The sequence below is a fragment of the Eptatretus burgeri genome, chromosome 8, assembly GCF_056783735.1.
Source record: "Eptatretus burgeri isolate ZD-2024b chromosome 8, Ebu_testis_v1, whole genome shotgun sequence".
NCBI classification, from domain to species: Eukaryota; Metazoa; Chordata; class Myxini; order Myxiniformes; family Myxinidae; genus Eptatretus; species Eptatretus burgeri.
This window is the reverse complement of record NC_140968.1, coordinates 24,604,971-24,625,592: the sequence shown is the minus strand read 5'-3', so window position 1 is coordinate 24,625,592 and position 20,622 is coordinate 24,604,971. Positions and strand designations below refer to the sequence as shown.

The 20,622-nt window shown below is 47.4% G+C and overlaps 1 protein-coding gene across 4 annotated transcripts in view; it reads left to right on the top strand.

The window, feature by feature from the left end:
* LOC147021338 (GTP-binding protein Rheb-like) overlaps positions 1–20,622 on the top strand; it is a 79,705-nt gene that overhangs the window by 48,619 nt on the left and 10,464 nt on the right. For 2 of the 4 annotated variants that reach the window (XM_085891193.1, XM_085891194.1), the window contains exons 4-6: positions 335–417; positions 727–783; positions 1,309–1,356. In XM_085891193.1, the coding sequence (XP_085747319.1) occupies positions 335–417; positions 727–783; positions 1,309–1,356 (188 nt within the window). The remainder of the gene's footprint in view (positions 1–334; positions 418–726; positions 784–1,308; positions 1,357–20,622) is intronic. The other 2 variants (XM_085891196.1, XM_085891195.1) reach the window with 1 other exon arrangement.

Below are 20,622 nucleotides of genomic sequence, written 5' to 3'. Positions count from 1 at the left end.
CTTGTTATGGTTGCTCTCATCAAAATATGTCACCGCTGAGGACCATTGTAATCCCCTGCAGACGAGCAAGGTTTTGGTCTTACTGGTCCAATTGGTCAGGAAAAAAAGAAAACGAATGTTAACTCGTAATTCTGAATAAAGTATTTGGATTTGAACCAAGGATTCAAACATTGAGCAAAGTGCTCAGATGGGAATGCCAAGCAGGCCAACATGCTTCTGCTCCTTCCCTCCCTCCCTCCCCATCGTTATGTTCCAACACAATGGGAAACTAATTGTCAGCCTTTGATTCACTGCTTGTATCCAACAGTTTGTGCCTCCTTGCTCTGCTGTGCAGGATGAATACTCGATGTTTCCCCAGTCATACTCCATGGACATCCATGGCTATATTCTTGTCTACTCGGTCACATCCAACAAAAGGTATTTAACCCGCCATGTTCCAATGTACAGTGTGTGTGGTACTTCTGTTCAACACTATGGAGAGTTGTGTTTGGTTCCCCCCTCACGTCCCTACTTGATTTGTGAGCATGTCATAGATGGACAGCAGTATAAGCTGCAATGTTCGCCACGTGTTGATGTGTTGGAAATTAAGGTATTAAACATTCGTTTCACCTTTGGATTAAGTAGTTTCTAATTTGACGTTTTATCTTCACCATCCTCTCCTCATCATGTTTCTTTCATTACTCTATTTCACCTCAACTTCCTTCTCCTTCCTGTCCAACTCTGCAGCTTCGAGGTAGTGCAGGTCATACATGAAAAGCTGCTCGACATGGTTGGCAATGTACAGTAAGTGTACTATTACAAATTTTGATCATATTGTGGTTATCATTGTAAAGTCCATTTATTTATATATTCAAATGTAAAGATCTACAATGACCTATCCTTATGTTTAGGTTGGATGCTTACCTCCATTCCTTTTTTTTCTACGATTGACTCCTCTGTGGAACTGGCTCGCTGCGTCTGTTGTCACAATGTTCTTCCATCCAATCTATCAACCCCATTTCATGGTTTCTCCTTCATGCACTCCTGATGTCTTATGCTCTTGCTGAACCCCCCCCCACCCTTTTTCCACCAGCCATTCACTACTCCTCTGTTAGCCTATCAGTGTGCTGCCCTCTGTTGTTTAACTCTCCTATGAGGCTTCACTTGGTGTTTTAGAACAGAAGATTCTGCAGTACGATGATGGATACAAAAGGCTTGTTTTCAGATTTGTTGACTTTGATAGTCGGTCAAATTGCATTTCCATTTCACTTCAGTGTGTTCTCCATGGAGTTATTTTAATTTAAAAAAAGTTTACCCTTCTGTCCTCAGGGTACCGATAGTTCTCGTGGGGAACAAGAAGGACTTACCTATGGAAAGGTAGGCAATCGGTATGAATTCAGCCACACTCAAACTTTCATTGTCTTCCAATTTATTTTGACTTGTGTGTGTGTGTATAATTATATATGTATATACTGTATATATGTGTATATAGGTATATATAATATACTGGATATGTTTGTGTGTGTGTATATATATATATATATATATATATATATATATATATATATATATATATATATATATATATATATATATATATATATATATATATATATATATATATATATATATAAATATATAAATATATATATATATTTATATATTTATATATATATATATATATATATATAAATATATAAATATATATATATATATTGTGATGTCCACGGGACTTGAACAGTCCCGCCAACGTAGAATGAGCCGAAACGATGGAGGCGGTTTATTTATTTATAACCCAAACATGGCGGTTCTAATCGCTCTACCGCAAACGGGACGAGGAAGGTGGCACGAGTCACTTTTCACTGAGTTGATGATGTTTATTCGTTTTTATTATTACCAGAAATAACAAGACTCGGCAAGAAGAGGGATCCGGGGCGATTCGACGGGATGGTGTGGGATCGGGCGTGGGGAAAAACACAGACAATTCCAATGAATATAGATGCCAAGCACACACACACACACACACACACACACACACACACACACACACACACACACACACACACACACACACACACACAACGTAGCTATTTCTGGTGGTCAGGCTGGACCGTGGTGTGGACGCAACCGTCCCTGGATCGGCGTCGGACGAGCTGGCCTTGCTCTCGTCAGGGGGGCAGGAGAAACCGTGGTGCTGTCGACCTCCTGGTCTTGGCCCAAGTCCGCTCACAGCCGCCAGGGAACCAGTTCTGGCGCCAAGTTGCGAGCAGGAGAGGGAGGCAAGGTCCGCCCGCCGTTCGACCCCGTACTCCGAGTCAGCAGAACCCCAGAGCCAACCAAGGTGAGGCACGAGGCTCGGCAAGGCTCCCAGACACGATCAAGAACACGATCGATTCAGCACAACAACCAGGACGCTCTCTGCCGCCACAGCTTCCACACCAAAAAAACACGATCGTTCTGGTTGTAATCTTCTTCTTCTTCCTTTTCGACCCCGAACAGAACCTTTTTATCCTTCTGTCCTCGTCACTTCAATCGAGCCGTTTATTGGCCCACCGCCATCGCCTTCCGCCAATCGTGATCACGGGGCGGAGCCATCCGCTGCACTGTCCTGTGACGTCACGGCCAGTCTCCAGAGAATACCAAAAAGGGGTTTACGCAGACACACTTACCCTATCCCGTGTCCCTATCTAATTACGTGACATTTATCATTTCCCCCTTGAAGAAATGAACATTTACTAGACAACTTATCACCACTGAATTGCTACTTATTACATCGAGATCCTGGTAAACTCGAACAGCATGGCATACTTAATTAAACATCCTAATTACCCTTTGAATGCATACCCCCCCCCTCAAACGTAACAATATATATATATAGATATATATATAATATATATATATATATATTGTTGCGGATTCGCGCCCGCCGGCGTGCGAACGGCCACGTAACTCGAATCGCGGCACGTCGCCCACCGGACGGACAATCCAGTCGTGACCCTCTCGGACTAACGCCGGGAACTAGTCACGGGTGGACCTTTCGGTCTCACCACGATCGTGCCAATCGGCCCCCGCGTGGGATAGGGTTGCTCGCCAAATTCGACCTACCTAAGTACCCACACGGAGGGTAGACCGGGCGATCGCACCTCGCCGCAGGTCGACTTCGGACACGGGCCACTTTAAGCGACCCGTTCCGTACTATCGGGATAACCGAGCGGTGTTATTCGTCGGCCTCGACGGTTCGATTAATTATCGGGCGTTTTAGCCCACGACCAGCCCTTTACGTGAAGCAAGATGGAGATTCAATGAAAGAAAAGACGAAGCGAAGCGGGAAAACAGTTCAACATAATTCACATTTATTTCGCGATGAACGGGAAGCACACATATACAATTACACCAAAAGCACATGTAAAAGGAGAAGAAACACAATATTACACAAAAAGCAAATATAAAAGAGAAACACAATGCAGAGCTATCCGACTACCGAGCACACGGCAACACTTATACAATTTTACTTCACAGACGGCGCCGACAACACATATTCCCAAAGCAAAAGAAAAGAGAACCACCCTCCAGGATGAGGGGGGTAGGCGGGCCTGGGGCCGAGACCGTGTCGGGCCTACCCGTCTGATGATGAGACGCAGAGTGGCGGTGGCACCTCAACTCCGCGGGCCTCGCGGACAGTGTCTGGTAGGGGGTGGGAAAGGGGCCCCCTTGTCGCACTATCTCAGCGCGGGGGGAAAACAGGAGGGGGGTTGTTGATGCTCGGGGGATGGCGGATATCACCCTGTCTCGGGTCCCGCGACGAGCGTCTCCTCCTCGACCTCGGTCGCGTTGCTGGCCTCTCCCTCTGCAGCTCCCGGCACCGACGCGAGCACCCCCTCGTCCGCCTTCGCCGCCGCCACCTCTCCACAGCTCCGTCTAATCGCCCTCTCCGTCTCCTCTCTTGGCTCATCCCAACTCTTCACTCTTGACTTCTCCCCTCCGAACTCTGACTCTTCTTCCCAGGTCCACCGACAACTCGTTCCAACGCACCACTCTCAACTTCCCCCCTCCGAACTGCGAACTGGTTGGCGAGCGCGGCCGTTTATATCCCCCGTGGCCTCGCTCCCCACCTTTGACCCTTTACCTCCGACCCTTCACCTCCAACTGGCTCCCCATTGGACCGAGGAAAAGTGGGCGTGAATGCTTTTTGATCCATGAATTTGCATATCGCGACCTCACTCCAACGCCCTGGAGGCGGGGCCAAATCGCCCCATGCTCTCCGATAGGACGGAACAGAAGTGGGCGTGAGTCGTTTTTGATCCGTTTTTCTCGGAAAGTCTGTGATGTTTCTGAACACGCTGTTCGGTGCGCGCCCTGCACGAGTCCAGTATCGGTGCCCACAAGTGGCGCGAGAATGGTGGGGATGCGATGGTGGCGAGTTGTGATGGTAAAGGTCGTGGCTGTTGTGAAGCTGCGTTGTGGTTGGTGGTTGTTGTTGTGAAGCGGCGTTGTGGTTGGTGGTTGTTGTTGTGATGGCTGTTGAGACGTGGTTGGTGGTGGTAGTAATGGCGGCTGGTCCAAAATAAAGATAGTAAAAGAAAAACGGCTATCCTGAAGAGTCGCAGCCCGACTGAATGACATTTATTCCCTCGAAATAACGGGTTTGGGCCTAACTACACATATACTTACAGAGATATCTCACCTAAGGGACCTGAATGGTGGTTTGTGAATTTCGTCAACCACAACACTACCCCCTCCCCTTTTGCAGACTCGTCCCGAGTCGTCAAATTTTCGTGTGCCATCATGTGTAGTTTTCCCCTAGTACATTTTACCTACGGATCCCTGAGTGCAACATTCATGGTATTCGTGTCCCCAAAATAAATAACCTGAGGGCTGAGTAACTACCTAAACAAACTCACTCACACGGACGACTTAAATAAAATTGCCGGCACTAGGACAGACATGCCGGGGGCGCACTCATATGTACAGTACATCTTAACCTTAACTTGCAAATTTTACACTAAACCATGGCCCAGGATCACTGAACTCTGCAAAAAGAAAAAAGTTTGCAGGGAGCCAGGCTGCTCGCATGCAGTCTCTGGCTCAAACAATGCAGGTGACAGGGAACGTGGCCGGCTGCTCACACGCAGTCCAAGGCCTTCCCTTTTGAACTGAACGCAGTGAACCACAACGGTGCATGGGCTGCACAAACGTAGTCTCCGTGCCAGCTCAAATGGCACATGCAATGAACACAACGAATGGATGGATGAATGGGTTGAACTGAACGCAAACACGGTGCACGGGCCGCCACTGCAGGCCCGTGTTGTAGCTGCCAACAGGGCAGTTCTTGCAGCTTGCAAACTGTTGCTTTTACGATCCTGGCGCACAAGGCAATGAACAGGGGGGGGGCAAAGCGAAAATTGAACGGGGCTGGTGAACAGGGGCAGTGGGCATGGCATGGCAAAGGTAGCAGGCAAACACAGCCTGCAGAATCAGGCCGTTGCAGGCAAACACAGCCGGCAGACGAACTGGCCGGCACAGGCCTTGAAGCACAGCAGCTGCAGACGATCCAGCCGGCACAGGCCTTGCAGCAAAACAACAGCTGCCGATGAAGTGGGCCGGCATTTGCCTTGCAGCAACGCAGCCAGCAGATAAAGCTGGCCAGCCTTTGCCGTTCAGTGGAGGTTGGTGGAGGGAGTGCGGTGGTGCTGGCCACTCAGAAGGCGGGCTCGGACCTACCTACCTGTCTCCCTCCCACCTATCGCCTTTGCCTGTCACTGTACATACCCACTCCCTTAATTTGTCAAACCCCAATTTTGCCCCAACTTATTTTTTTGTTGTTTTTATGTTTATTTCCCCACTATAAATCGTCCCCTAACCCCCTTTATCGTCTTTGTTCGGCTAACCTATCCTGTCACCTAGCCTACTCCCAACCCCTACGTTCCCTTCCCGGAGGGGAATAAGGGAGAGCTAACGTCCTGTGTCGAGGCCCAACGAAGCCTCAGAATGGCCTCCCCAGACTTCAGCGATCTAACCCAAAGTGGGTCCAGCGGCCCACAACGAGAGCGAGGGGATGGATGGTGCGGAGGGGTACATCTCCTAATCTACCCTAACCATTTAACTGTTAAACTACCCCGGGGCTTTCAACAAGCGCCTCTCGCTTAAACTATTGGTTCTAACAACCCAGATTCCCGTCGCCCGTGTTGGTGTCCTCACAATTTCGGGCCTCGCCCCCCAATTTTCTCTCCGTGCCCTCACACGGTCTCATGGCTGGGACACGTGGCCCCCTTTGGCAGGCACGACCCTCTGCCGAATCTCCCGCTATGGCACCCCCGGGCACTACACTGCCTCCGAGCCTACCAGCTCCCTAACACCAGGGAGTGCCCCCCATGGCACCTCCCCTGAAACGCACACGTGGCAGGCTGGCTTCCCAGGCCCCTTTCCGAGGGTCACCCGTGCCCACAACACTGCCCACGCGGCTAATGGCGCCCCGGGCCCCCGCACCAAGCAGGCGCACCCGTGCCCACTACGCTATCCCGGCCCCCCATGGGCCCTTGGCCTACTACGGGCGACTAGCCTGGTGCCCGGGGTACCCACTCAGCGATACTCACTTTTTGCAGCCACGCTCCCAGCCCGTCAACAGGGCTCCTGCACCCCTCCAAACGGGTTTCGAGCCTACTTCCCCACCAACAACAAAACGACCTCCATTTTTCAATTTAACTTACCCAGCTAACTCTCTCTTCACTGACCCCGGGGGTCCCTTGGGCGGGAGCACTCCTCCCCCCAATCACTCATCGCACCATGCATTCCCCATTCGCTCCACTCACACAGACCCGCTGGCCTCACTCACTCATCATGTCACAACACAACTCACCAACTCTTCAACACACACACCGCTGAACTCTGCCATCCTGCTAACTACCTCCCCTAACTAACTCGTGCTCCCACGTCGTCCCTTAAACTACAGCACGTTCCTTTTAACACTACGTCGCTAAACTACATCCCTCTACACATTCACAAGTCTGTCACTGTCTCCAAAATAATCCCATACTCCATTTTCCCAACCTAAATCTGACTAACAATCCCTCTAACTAATCCATTCCACGGGCTCCATGAGGACTTACCCCTGCCCCATGAAGTCGGTCTAGCTAAGCTAACCCTTCCCCCTAACTAGTTTCCATCCTGTGCCCTGGTAAGGGGGTCTTCCACCCCTTGCCCAGGAATCCTGTGCACCCAAAAGTGAGGCTTGTTTTTTTATTTTTTTTTTCATGCGCATCACCAGCGCGGCAACTCACAGCTCGCGCACTTTACACCTGCCCGTGACGTCATGCAGCTGCACGTGTACCTCGTCCCTCCTTGGACGGTACCATCCGGCAGGGATACCCCTCCTGCCGGATTCCAACCCCGCGTGCAGCCATGACGTCACCGTGCGCATAAAAAAAACACAAGCCCCACGTCTCGAGGGGTTCCCCACGTGAACACATGTGCTCTGCCCGTTGGAGCTTAACACACACGATCGCGTGGAGAACCCGTCCGGTCCAAATCCGTTTCCCTGCCTTAACTTTGTCCGTCCGCGGGATCGGCAAATCCACCGCGTGCGTTTCCGGACCGGGACTTCACTCTCGCAAGCGAGCACGTGGGGGCCTCGTGCGTTGCACAGCACGGACCTCGTGCTCACTGCTGGGTGAACCCGGCACGGTCCCCGAAACAACTACAGCCGCTACTCGGCTTTCTGTCTTCTCATGTCGCCGTCGTCGCCATTCCACACACGCACTCCCGCGTGTTACGACGCTCATACACCATTCCATTGAACTCACACCGGGAGACGCGGCTGCATGTTCACACATGCCGACCGACATCTCCCTTACATACTGCTCTCTCACACACACGGTCTCCCTTGCATAAACCATACCACTCACACGTGGTGCTCCATTCACACACCGTGCCTCACTCATACACCGTGCCTCACTCACACACGCGGGGGCACTCAACCGCGGTGCCTCATCCACACTGGCCGTTTCATCCACACACACGGCCTCTTCCACACACGGTGCCTCATCCACACACGGCGTGCTGGGAAGCACGTACTCCGGCACCATCGCCACCGCACCACTCACACATGGGGTCGCTTCCACACACGGGGACGCACTCACACCTTGCACCACACACACAGGGACAACCACACTGGGGATTCGAGTCCCCACAAGGTTCTCCGGGGCCTCTATACCCCCCAAGCTCTCCATGCACCCATTCGCAGCACTCCTCCCCTCAACCTCGCAAAGCACGACCGAACTCACCTGGTCGTGACTCGCCTCAAGGGGGCATACTCCCTCCCCTCGTTCCTGGAGGAGGCCATCCAGCTGCTCGCACTGGGTCCCCACCCAGTCCACCAGCTCACCCCCATTATCCTCCACTACCTCCGTGTGTGTGTGTGCGTCACTTACCCCGTCTTCATCGTGCAGTCTTCCCTCTATCGTTCCCATCTCCCGTGTCTCAACTATTTTTATTTCCTTTGTCGTCACCTCGTGTCTCGTCTCACACGTTTTGGTCTCCCCATTTAATTTTTCCCTTTCGGTCATCGTCACGACCCTCGCCCAACACGCCCCCCAAATTATTTTGTCACCCGCCTCCACCGCGGGCCTGTCAGCCGTTGCACCCCCACCCAGCTCGTTCGTTCCTACACGTGGAGTCGCCATTTTAAGCTCCCTGCTAACGGCCTTCATGCCCGCCTGCAGGCATCGGCCCATGTTCTGCGTCTCACCCCGCAGCTTTTTCGTTTCTTCCTTCATTTGCTTGTTCATGCCTTTTATTTCGTTTTTCATTTCATTTGTGTATGCATCCATTTTCGTTTTCATTTTGTTCATTTGCTTGTTCACTTCCGCATTCATTTGTGCCAGCATGGTGAATAGCTGGGCCATGTCGGGTGCGCTTGGGTGAGCCGTTTCGGCAGGGGTTGGGAAAGGGTTTTGGTGGAGAGGGGGAGGGGAGGTGTCATACACCGCGGCCGCTGCCGCACCCATTTCGGGCTCTGGGTTCAGCCGGGCGAGTTCGCCCTCCCGTACAACCAACATTTCCTGCACGGGGATTTCATCCTGAGCCATGGATTCTACACACGCCACATCCATTTCTAATACCCCCGGCTCCCGCTCGCCTTGAGACGCCATCTTGCTTCTCCCAAAGGGTTAATTTAGCTCGCTCGTAATTTGGAGGGAATCGGGGGTCGCTCCTCTCACCCCTGGACCGATTCCCGTGAATTTAGCTGGAGACAGGAGAGCCCGTTTTCCCGTTCTCCGATACCAGTGCCGCGAGGAGGGCGATGGGTTTATATCGCATGACCTGACACCAGTGTTGCGGATTCGCGCCCGCCGGCGTGCGAACGGCCACGTAACTCGAATCGCGGCACGTCGCCCACCGGACGGACAATCCAGTCGTGACCCTCTCGGACTAACGCCGGGAACTAGTCACGGGTGGACCTTTCGGTCTCACCACGATCGTGCCAATCGGCCCCCGCGTGGGATAGGGTTGCTCGCCAAATTCGACCTCCCAAAGTACCCACACGGAGGGTAGACCGGGCGATCGCACCTCGCCGCAGGTCGACTTCGGACACGGGCCACTTTAAGCGACCCGTTCCGTACTATCGGGATAACCGAGCGGTGTTATTCGTCGGCCTCGACGGTTCGATTAATTATCGGGCGTTTTAGCCCACGACCAACCCTTTACGTGAAGCAAGATGGAGATTCAATGAAAGAAAAGACGAAGCGAAGCGGGAAAACAGTTCAACATAATTCACATTTATTTCGCGATGAACGGGAAGCACACATATACAATTACACCAAAAGCACATGTAAAAGGAGAAGAAACACAATATTACACAAAAAGCAAATATAAAAGAGAAACACAATGCAGAGCTATCCGACTACCGAGCACACGGCAACACTTATACAATTTTACTTCACAGACGGCGCCGACAACACATATTCCCAAAGCAAAAGAAAAGAGAACCACCCTCCAGGATGAGGGGGGTAGGCGGGCCTGGGGCCGAGACCGTGTCGGGCCTACCCGTCTGATGATGAGACGCAGAGTGGCGGTGGCGCCTCAACTCCGTGGGCCTCGCGGACAGTGTCTGGTAGGGGGTGGGAAAGGGGCCCCCTTGTCGCACTATCTCAGCGCGGGGGGGAAACAGGAGGGGGGTTGTTGATGCTCGGGGGATGGCGGATATCACCCTGTCTCGGGTCCCGCGACGAGCGTCTCCTCCTCGACCTCGGTCGCGTTGCTGGCCTCTCCCTCTGCAGCTCCCGGCACCGACGCGAGCACCCCCTCGTCCGCCTTCGCCGCCGCCACCTCTCCACAGCTCCGTCTAATCGCCCTCTCCGTCTCCTCTCTTGGCTCGTCCCAACTCTTCACTCTTGACTTCTCCCCTCCGAACTCTGACTCTTCTTCCCAGCTCCACCGACAACTCGTTCCAACGCACCACTCTCAACTTCCCCCCTCCGAACTGCGAACTGTTTGGCGAGCGCGGCCGTTTATATCCCCCGTGGCCTCGCTCCCCCACCTTTGACCCTTTACCTCCGACCCTTCACCTCCAACTGGCTCCCCATTGGACCGAGGAAAAGTGGGCGTGAATGCTTTTTGATCCATGAATTTGCATATCGTGACCTCACTCCAACGCCCTGGAGGCGGGGCCAAATCGCCCCACGCTCTCCGATAGGACGGAACAGAAGTGGGCGTGAGTCGTTTTTGATCCGTTTTTCTCGGAAAGTCTGTGATGTTTCTGAACACGCTGTTCGGTGCGCGCCCTGCACGAGTCCAGTTTCGGTGCCCACAAGTGGCGCGAGAATGGTGGGGATGCGATGGTGGCGAGTTGTGACGGTAAAGGTCGTGGCTGTTGTTGTGAAGCGGCGTTGTGGTTGGTGGTTGTTGTTGTGAAGCGGCGTTGTGGTTGGCGGTTGTTGTTGTGAAGCGGCGTTGTGGTTGGTGGTTGTTGTTGTGATGGCTGTTGAGACGTGGTTGGTGGTGGTAGTAATGGCGGCTGGTCCAAAATAAAGATAGTAAAAGAAAAACGGCTATCCTGAAGAGTCGCAGCCCGACTGAATGACATTTATTCCCTCGAAACAACGGGTTTGGGCCTAACTACACATATACTTACAGAGATATCTCACCTAAGGGACCTGAGTGGTGGTTTGTGAATTTCGTCAACCACAACAATATATATATATATATATATATATATATATATATATATATATATATATATATATATATATATATATATATATATATATATATATATATATAGTCATGCGCCACTTAACGACGGGGTTACGTTCTAAGAAATGCGTCGTTAAGGCCTAAGTCACATTTGCTCTCCAGCAAGGATACGGCGGCCGTACACCCTCTGAATTGACAAACGTGCGGCGGCCGCAGAGTTTCTGCGGTGGCCTCAGGGTGTCCCTACGCCGTTTGGCTATCTTTTACAGGCCGTAGGGGTCGCCGTGGAATTATAACGTGGAGTTATAACGTTTTTCATTTCTACGTTCGCCGTAGCAATTCGACAAGCCGAAAAAAATAAAAATGAACCCACTTGTTACCATCCGTCTGGCGCACGTTTGCCTTAGGGCCCCCCTGCGGTCGCCTTGCGGGCACCTTGAGGCTACCTTGCGTCTGCCTTGAAAATTATATGGCCGCCGCATGGCCCCCTTGAGGTCACCGTGCAACATCAAATCAAAGACCGTGCGGCAACCCCACGTTTTCAGTCTCCACAATTTCTAAATACCCCGTGCGGCTCCCCGAAAAATAAAAACATATGTGACTGCTACATTGTGTGACCGTGGAAATACTGCGGCCACCGTATAATTGCTTGTGGCCGCCGTGGCAAATGTGACTTAGGCCTAAAGGCCCAGTCACACCTTGACGTTTTAACCAGCTTATGCTGATTTTTGAAAAAATTGTATAAAACGCTGGCACACGTCGAATACGTTATGGGTAAGTTTTGGAAACATTCGTTGTACTTTGCGTTGTACTTTGCGGTTGTCCTCAAATTGTAGCATGCGTGAAATTTTACGACTTATGCCAGCGTATGACTCACAAGTTCCGCTACGCTGGCCATAAGTTGTAGGCACGTTGTGCGATCGTTGACACACGTCCACACACGTTACTTGTAAGTTACTCATAAGTCGAAACGTGTCAAGGTAATGCTTAGCGTCAGTGTTCCAGACTCCCTGGTTTTTTTGGGGGGTTTTTTTCCTTCGGTGTGACGGTGATGTTGAAACTTCGATTTCTAGTGCGGTTATGATTTAAATCGTTGAGCGGCAGCCTATTAATTATATTATATTATAACCGCACTAGAAATCGAAGTGTCAACATCACCATCATACTGAAGAAAAAAAAAAAAAACAGGAGTCTGGAACACTGACGCTAACCATTACCTCGACGTGTTTCGACTTATGAGTAACTTACAAGTAATTTTGTTGACGTGTGCCAACGATCGCATATTGTGCGTCCAACTTATTCCCATCGCATGCGGAACGTGTGAGGCACACGGCAAGTACGTCATAAAAATTTTTAACACGTTTAAAATTTCAAGACGTACTCCACTTACTACGACGTATGATAGCATACTTGAGCGTTCTATTCACGTATACCAAACTTACCCATACCGTATTCGACGTGCGCCAGCGTTTTAGACGCATTTTTCAGAGGTCGGCATACGCTGGCAAGATCGCCAAGGTGTGACTGCGATGTTGACACTTCTATTTCTCCGGCGGTTATGATTTGAATCATTGTGCGGCAACCTTTTAATAGGCTATGCCACGTGATCGTCGGCGATACGTGCAGCGCACTATGCATAAGTTAGACTATCGTTGGGCATAGGTTGTGAACGCCGACAACAGGCTAAGCATTCGTTGGTATAAGTTATCTACAAGACAACGAAACGTTCTGTGTCCATTACTAATATGTTGTGCATATGACCAACTCGTTATGAATACATCCGAATCTTTAAAAAAAAAATCAAAATTCAGCGTAAGCCAGTGTTTTACATACATTTTGATACGTTGCCATTGCTGGCTAAAACGTCAAGGTGTGACTGGGCCTTAAGCGACATCGTCGTAGTGCGAACATCATTTATTTATTTATTTATTTTCGTTTTTGAACATCGTTTTCGAACATCGTACTTACACAAACCTAGCTGTTAGGTCTAACAACGATTAGACCCTAACAAACCCTAACAGCTATATGGTATAGCCTATTGCTCCTTGGCTGCAAACCTGTACATCATGTTGCTGTCCTGAATACTGCAGACAATTGTAACACAATGGTAATTGTGTATCTAAACATAGAAAAGGTATAAAAGTAAAAAAAAAAAAAAATGGTACACCTGTATAGGGTAAATGAAATGTAGATTTTATAAACGCTGTACACTGAGGCTACACTAAATTAATTTTTAAAAAAAATTTCTTTCTTCAATAATAAATTAACCTGAGCTGACTAACTTTTTTACTTTATAAACTCAGAATGTTTTTTTAAACTTTTTGATGAATGCTTAGGGGCCATGATGAACAAAACAACACGAGATTAAATGAAGCACACGGAAAAAATGATGCAATCAAGAGACACGGTAACCACGAGATGTACAGTTGAAGAATGCTGCGTGACACGGCATGCTGTATTACAGTAAACTTTTTTTTTATAAGTAGAAAGAGTACACTCTAAAATAACGATAAAAAGTACAGTATAGTAAATACATAAACCAGTAACATCGTTGTTTATTATCATTATCAAGTATTATGTATTGTACATAATTGTATGTGCTATTTTTATACGACTGGCAGCGCTAAGTCAGCTACATCACTCTGCGATAGGAATTTTTCAGCTCCATTATAATGGAGCTGGCAGATTCGTCATATATGCAATCACCGTCGTATATGTGATGATGGGACCACTGTCGTATATGCGATCCGTCGTTGCCCAAAACGTCGTTATGCAGCGCATGACTGTGTGTGTGTGTGTGTGTGTGTGTGTGTGTGTGTGTGTGTGTGTGTGTGTGTGTGTGGGTGTGTGTGTGTGTGTGTGTGTGTGTGTGTGTATATATATGTATGTGTGTATATATATATATATATGTATGTGTGTATATATATATATATATGTATGTGTGTATATATATATATATATATATATGTATGTGTGTATATATATATATATATGTATGTGTATATATATACATACATATACAGTAATCCCCCGCTATATCGTGGTTCACTCATCGCGGGTTTTCCCTTGGAACCTAACTAATTTTTTCTGCGGATTCCCCCGGTATATCGCAGTAATAATATATAAAATATAAATTATTTCAGCAATAAATTATAACGCGTGGTGCTCGACCAGTCACACAACGCACGAGATAAAGTTTCGCTTGTGAACTTCGAATATTTTCTTCGTTTTTTTCTCCAAGCCCTACGATGCCGCCCAAACGCCCTGCACCTTCAAAGGCTTCTGGCAAGGAACCGAAGCACCAGAGGAAGGTCCTGACGCTCTCGGAGAAGGTAAAAGTGCTCGATATATGCTTCGGGAAGGAAAAACGTTTGCCGCGGTTGGACGAGCACAGCCAAACCGACCAGACCAGACAAGTCGATCTCCGGCACCTCGAACCCGATCATTGCCAAGCCGACCAGACCAGACAAGTCGATTTCCGGCACCTCGAACCCGATCATTGCCAAGCCGACCAGACCAGATGAGTCGATCTCCGGCACCTCGAACCCGATCATTGCCAAGCCGACCAGACCAGACGAGCCGATTTTTTTTTTTTTTTTTTTTTTTTTTTTTTTTTTTTGGGGGGGGGGAGGCTTGTAGGCATCCATTCATCGCGGATTTTTCACTTCTCGCGGGGGGGTTGGAACGTAACCCCGTAATAAACGGGGGATTACTATATATATATATATATATATATATATATATATATATATATATATATATATATATATATATATATATATATATATATACAGCTCTAGAAAAAATTAAGAGACCACTGCAAAATTATCAGTTTTTCTGGTTTTACTATTTATAGGTATGTGTTTGAATAAAATGAACATTTTTGTTTTATTCTATAAACTACTGACAACGTTTCTCCCAAATTCCAAATAAAAAAATTGTCATTTAGAGCATTTATATGCAGAAAATGACAACTGGTCAAAATAACAACAAAGATTCAGTGTTTTCAGACCTCAAATAATACAAACAAAACAAGTTCATATTTATTTTTAAACAACACAAGACTAATGTTTTAACTTAAGAAGAGTTCAGAAATCAATATTTTGTGGAATAACCCTGATTTTCAATCAGAGATTTCATGCGTCGTGGCATGCTCTCCACCAGTCTTTCACATTGCTGTTGAGTGACATTATGCCACTCCTGGTGCAAAAATTCAAGCAGCTCGGCTTTGTTTGATGGCTTGTGACCATCCATCTTCCTCTTGATCACATTCCAGAGGTTTTCAATGGGGTTCAGGTCTGGAGATTGGGCTGGCCATGACAGGGTCTTGATCTGATGGTCCTCCATCCACACCTTGATTGACCTGGCTGTGTGGCATGGAGCATTGTCCTGCTGGAAAAACCAATCCTCAGAGTTTGGGAACATTGTCAGAGCAGAAGGAAGCAAGTGTTCTTCCAGGACAACCTTGTACGTGGCTTGATTCATGAGTCCTTCACAAAGACAAATCTGCCCGATTCCAGCCTTGCTGAAGCACCCCCAGATCATCACCGATCCTCCACCAAATTTCACAGTGGGTGTGAGAAACTGTGGCTTGTAGGCCTCTCCAAGTCTCTGTCTAACCATTAGATGACGAGGTGTTGGGCAAAGCTGAAAATTGAACTCATCAGAGAAGATGACCTTACTCCAGTTCTCTACGGTCCAATCCTTATGGTCTTTTGCAAACCTCAGCCTGGCTCTTCTTTGCTTCTCATTGATGAAGGGCTTTTTTCTAGCTTTTCATGACTGCAGCCCTGCCCCTCAGAGTCTGTTTCGAACCGTCCTCACCGTGCACTTCACCCCAGCTGCCGTTTGCCATTCTTTTTGTAGGTCACTTGATGTCATCCAACGGTTGTTGAGTGACATTCAAATGAGTTGGCGGTCATCCCAGTCAGTGGAAAGTCGTTTTCGCCCTCTGCCAGTCTGTAGCTTTGTTGTCCCCAATGTCTGCTGCTTGACCTTGTTCTTATGAACCGCCGTCTGAAATTTTAAGGATGGAAGCAATGTGACGCTCACTGTTTCCCTCTGCCAGTAATGCCAGAATCGAACCCTTCTTTTCCTCACTCAAAACTTTTCTTTTAAACTCTTTTGGCATGGTCAATAGTTGTTTTTTTTTAAATTCCAATTACTTTTGAGGTACTACTAGCACTGTTTTTGTGATCCAGCTGGTCCTATTACAAGAGGATAGTGATGATCACAGCAGTGGTTTTTATACTTTTCCTTGTAAAATAGGATTCGGTTCAGGTGATCACCTAATCAGTACCTCACTAAGTAGAATGAGGTGTGCTTGTGTTGGAATTCAACAGACACTGGAATGGAATGGCTGCCATACATGTAGAGATGCTGATTAAAAAATTTTTTGGAGTGGTCTCTTATTTTTTTCCAGAGCTGTATATGTATATATATATATATATATATATATATATATATATATATATATATATATATATATATATATATATATATATATGTATGTGTATGTGTATATGTATATGTATATGTATATGTATATATATATATATACACCAGGCGTAGTGGCGTGCGCCTGTAATCCGGCGACTCGGAGGCTTGGATTGGAGGATCGCTTGAGGACGGAAGCTCTGCGCTGGGGCGTGCTATGAGAGGGTGTTGGGCAGCCCGGAATCATGGCGAAACCCAATCCTTATCCCTGTGTCGTAAGAGGCGACCAGGGTTGCGTCATGAAGGGCATCCAGCGTTAAACCTATGCCAAATCGGTATGCGGGTCATAACGTATGATCCGCTGTGGCGACCCCGAACGGGAGAAGACGAACAACAACATATATATATATATATATATATATATATATATATATATATATATATATATATATATATATATATATATATATATATATATATATTGTTGCGGATTCGCGCCCGCCGGCGTGCGAACGGCCACGTAACTCGAATCGCGGCACGTCGCCCACCGGACGGACAATCCCGTCGTGACCCTCTCGGACTAACGCCGGGAACTAGTCATGGGTGGGCCTTTCGGCCTCACCACGATCGTGCCAATCGGCCCCCCGCATGGGATAGGGTTGTTCGCCAAATTCGACCTACCTAAGTACCCACACGGAGGGTAGACCGGGCGATCGCACCTCGCCGCAGGTCGACTTCGGACACGGGCCACTTTAAGCGACCCGTTCCGTACTATCGGGATAACCGAGCGGTGTTATCGTCAACCTCGACGGTTCCGATTAATTATCGCGCATATTTAGCCCACGACCAACCCTTTCCGTGAAGTAAGATGGAGATTCAATTAGAGAAAAGACTGACGAAAGCAGGAGAAACAGTTCAACATAAAGCACATTTATTCCGCGGCAAACGGAAAGCACACATATACAATTACCACAATTATGCACCAAAAGCAAATGTAACAAAAGAAGAAACAACAATTACGCACCAAAAGCAAATGCAACAAAAGAGACACAATGCAGATCTACCACCGACTACGCGAGCACACGGCAACACTTACACAGTTTTACTTCACAGACGGCGCCGACAACACATATACTCCAAAGCAAAAGAAAAAGGAAGAGGCCACCCTCAACTACAAGGGGGCAGACGTGGTCTGTGGGCGCGAGCCCGGGCAGAGCCTACCCGTCTTGGCTGCTGCGCTGCTGCTGCCACACCTCTCCAACTCCCCCGATCCGCTCTGCGCCCGGCGCTTTCAATTTCGTTCCGCCGCTCTCGTCATGACCGTCCCAGGGAGCTCGCTGCCAGAGAGCCAGAGCGCGCGCGATCCCGCAAGCGCGCGCAATGCAGAGCCCAGAGAGAGACAAAAAAAACCTCAGCGTACGCACACACTAGAGCCTGCGCCTCCTCCTTATATCTCGAGCTCCGCCTTGGCTGCTGCGCTGCTGCTGCCACGCTTCGCCGCCGCCCCTTCTTCCAGCAAGCGCAGGAAACTTCCAGAAGAACGGCGTTTTTTCTCCTGGATCGGGGCCTTTCTTTTGCCTTTTCCAGAGCTTTTTGTTCCTCTCGCAGGGTTATTCGTTGGGAGGAGGGGGTGAGGCCGTCGTCCATTCTCCCTCGATGAATGCCAGGCTTCTGGCAACCATGTGCTGAGATGGAAATGCGATGGCGGTTGTGGTTGAGGCAGTTGTGATGGTGGTGTGATTGGGCGGTTTTGGTTAAAGTGGTTGTTGTGAAAGCGGTTGTGGAGAAGGTGGATGTTGTGAAGGTGGTTCTGGAGAAGGTGGCTGTGGTTGTCGAGATGCGGTTGGTGGTGGTTGTGGTGGTAGTAATGGCGGTTGGTCCAAAATAAAAATAGTAAAAGAAAAACGGCTATCTTGAAGGGTCGCAGCCCGAATGAATGACATTTATTCCCTCTAAACAACGGGTTTGGGCTAACTACACATATACTTACAGAGATATCTCACCTATGGGACCTGAATGGTGGTTTGCGAATTTCCTCAACCACAACAATATATATATATATATATATATATATATATATATATATATATATATATATATATATATATATATATATATATATATATATATATGCTGTCAGACCCCGGCTTCCATCAGGGATGTGTTCCTAAAAAGTGTGACGAATATCAAAGCAATTTTTCTCATAAGAATTAATTGAATAATAAGTTCCTAACATCACCACTTCATATATTAAATTTCGCTTTTTACCGATGATATTACCATTTGTTTTGAATAATGAAAATAATTTTTTTATTAAGTTGTATTCAAGAACACAAACATACAAATAAAAAAGGAACAATTAACGGATGTAGTTAAATAAAAAATAAACCAATGTCACCCGTATCTTGCCAAAAGGTGACCACGTGTGACTTCTTTAAGGTCACACTGAGGTGAACAGAGCTGCTATCTACCAGGAGCGACTCCTTGAGGAATATCTGCCTACGAGAGATTCCAATGAGAATCGTTCTACAGAGTAACCATGAAAAATATGTTTGCCTCATAACCTCACCAAATGACGTCATAATGTCTCAAGCTTGACATATCTAGAAAGCACTCATCGAGCTGTTCAATTTGAGGTACAACACGATATGGTTCCTAAAACTTGAAAATTTGACCTTGGGGTCAAATATGTTTGACCTTAGGTGCTAACCATGAAGGTCAAGGCCAATCACCACCAAAAATTAATCAGCTGAGCGCCAGACCATGAACTATATTCCCATGAACTTTGAAGACGATCCAATCAAAATTACTCAAAAGATAAGGGTTTCATCGACTCCCCTGATTTGCGACAGTGACCTTGACCTTTGACCTTGACCTTCAAAATTTTATGCGCTGAAAGGTCCTCCTATAGGCCTCTGATATGTGAAGTTACAAAAATTTCCAATGATAACTGTGCTCTGCAGAGTGATTTATACGTGATTACAGACAAAAAAAAAAAACAAAAAAAAAAAACATATGAAGGTCAAGGCCAATCGCCACCAAAAATTAATCAGCTGAGCGCCAGACCATGAACTATATTCCCATGAAGTTTGAAGACTATCCGATCAAAATTACTCAAAAAATAAGGGTTTCGTCGACTCCCTTGATTTGCGACAGTGACCTTTGACCTTGACCTTCAAAATTTTATGCGCTGAAAGGGACCTCGATACGCCTCTGATATGCGAAGTTACAAAAATTTCCAATGATAACTGTGCTCTGCAGAATTTTTTATACGTGATTACAGACAAAAAAAAAACATACAAGCTGACTTACATATCTTGCAAAAACTTCGTTTTGGCAAGATAATAAACCTCATCCAGAAGCGGTCGAGGTTGGTGGCACCTCTTCTTCCTACTTCTTCAATGAGTGTTTGGCATTTTTCTGGAAGGTGCGCAACGGAGACAAACTTAATAACCCGGCAGCGACAACTGCACGTTCACCAGCATGCATTTGACAAATAGCATCTAATTTCACTTATTAGGTAATCTTGCTAAGAGGCATTGTAAAATCTACAATGCAGTACATTTCTTTATGTGCAAAGCAAAGTACAGGTGCAGTCGTTGTTTCGGTGATTTTGCGATATCCCGATTTAGTACTTTAGCAATGTATTCTGGCATCTTATCAGTTTTGAAAGTTCTAAAAGCGTTCGAGAATAAAAGGTATGGCTTTTAAAACGACGTAAGTGTGAGTTGAGGCGACGCAAATGAAGTGATATGTGTGTGTATATATATATATATATATATATATATATATATATATATATATATATATATATATATATATATATATATGTATATACACACACACACACACACACACACACACACACACACACACACACACACACACACACACACACACACACACACACACACACACTGTCAGACCCTGACATATTCACGGCGGATGCTTTCTTGAAAAATGTTGTGAATGTCGGGGCATTGTTTCAATTGGAAAAAGGGTGATATGTTCTCGGCG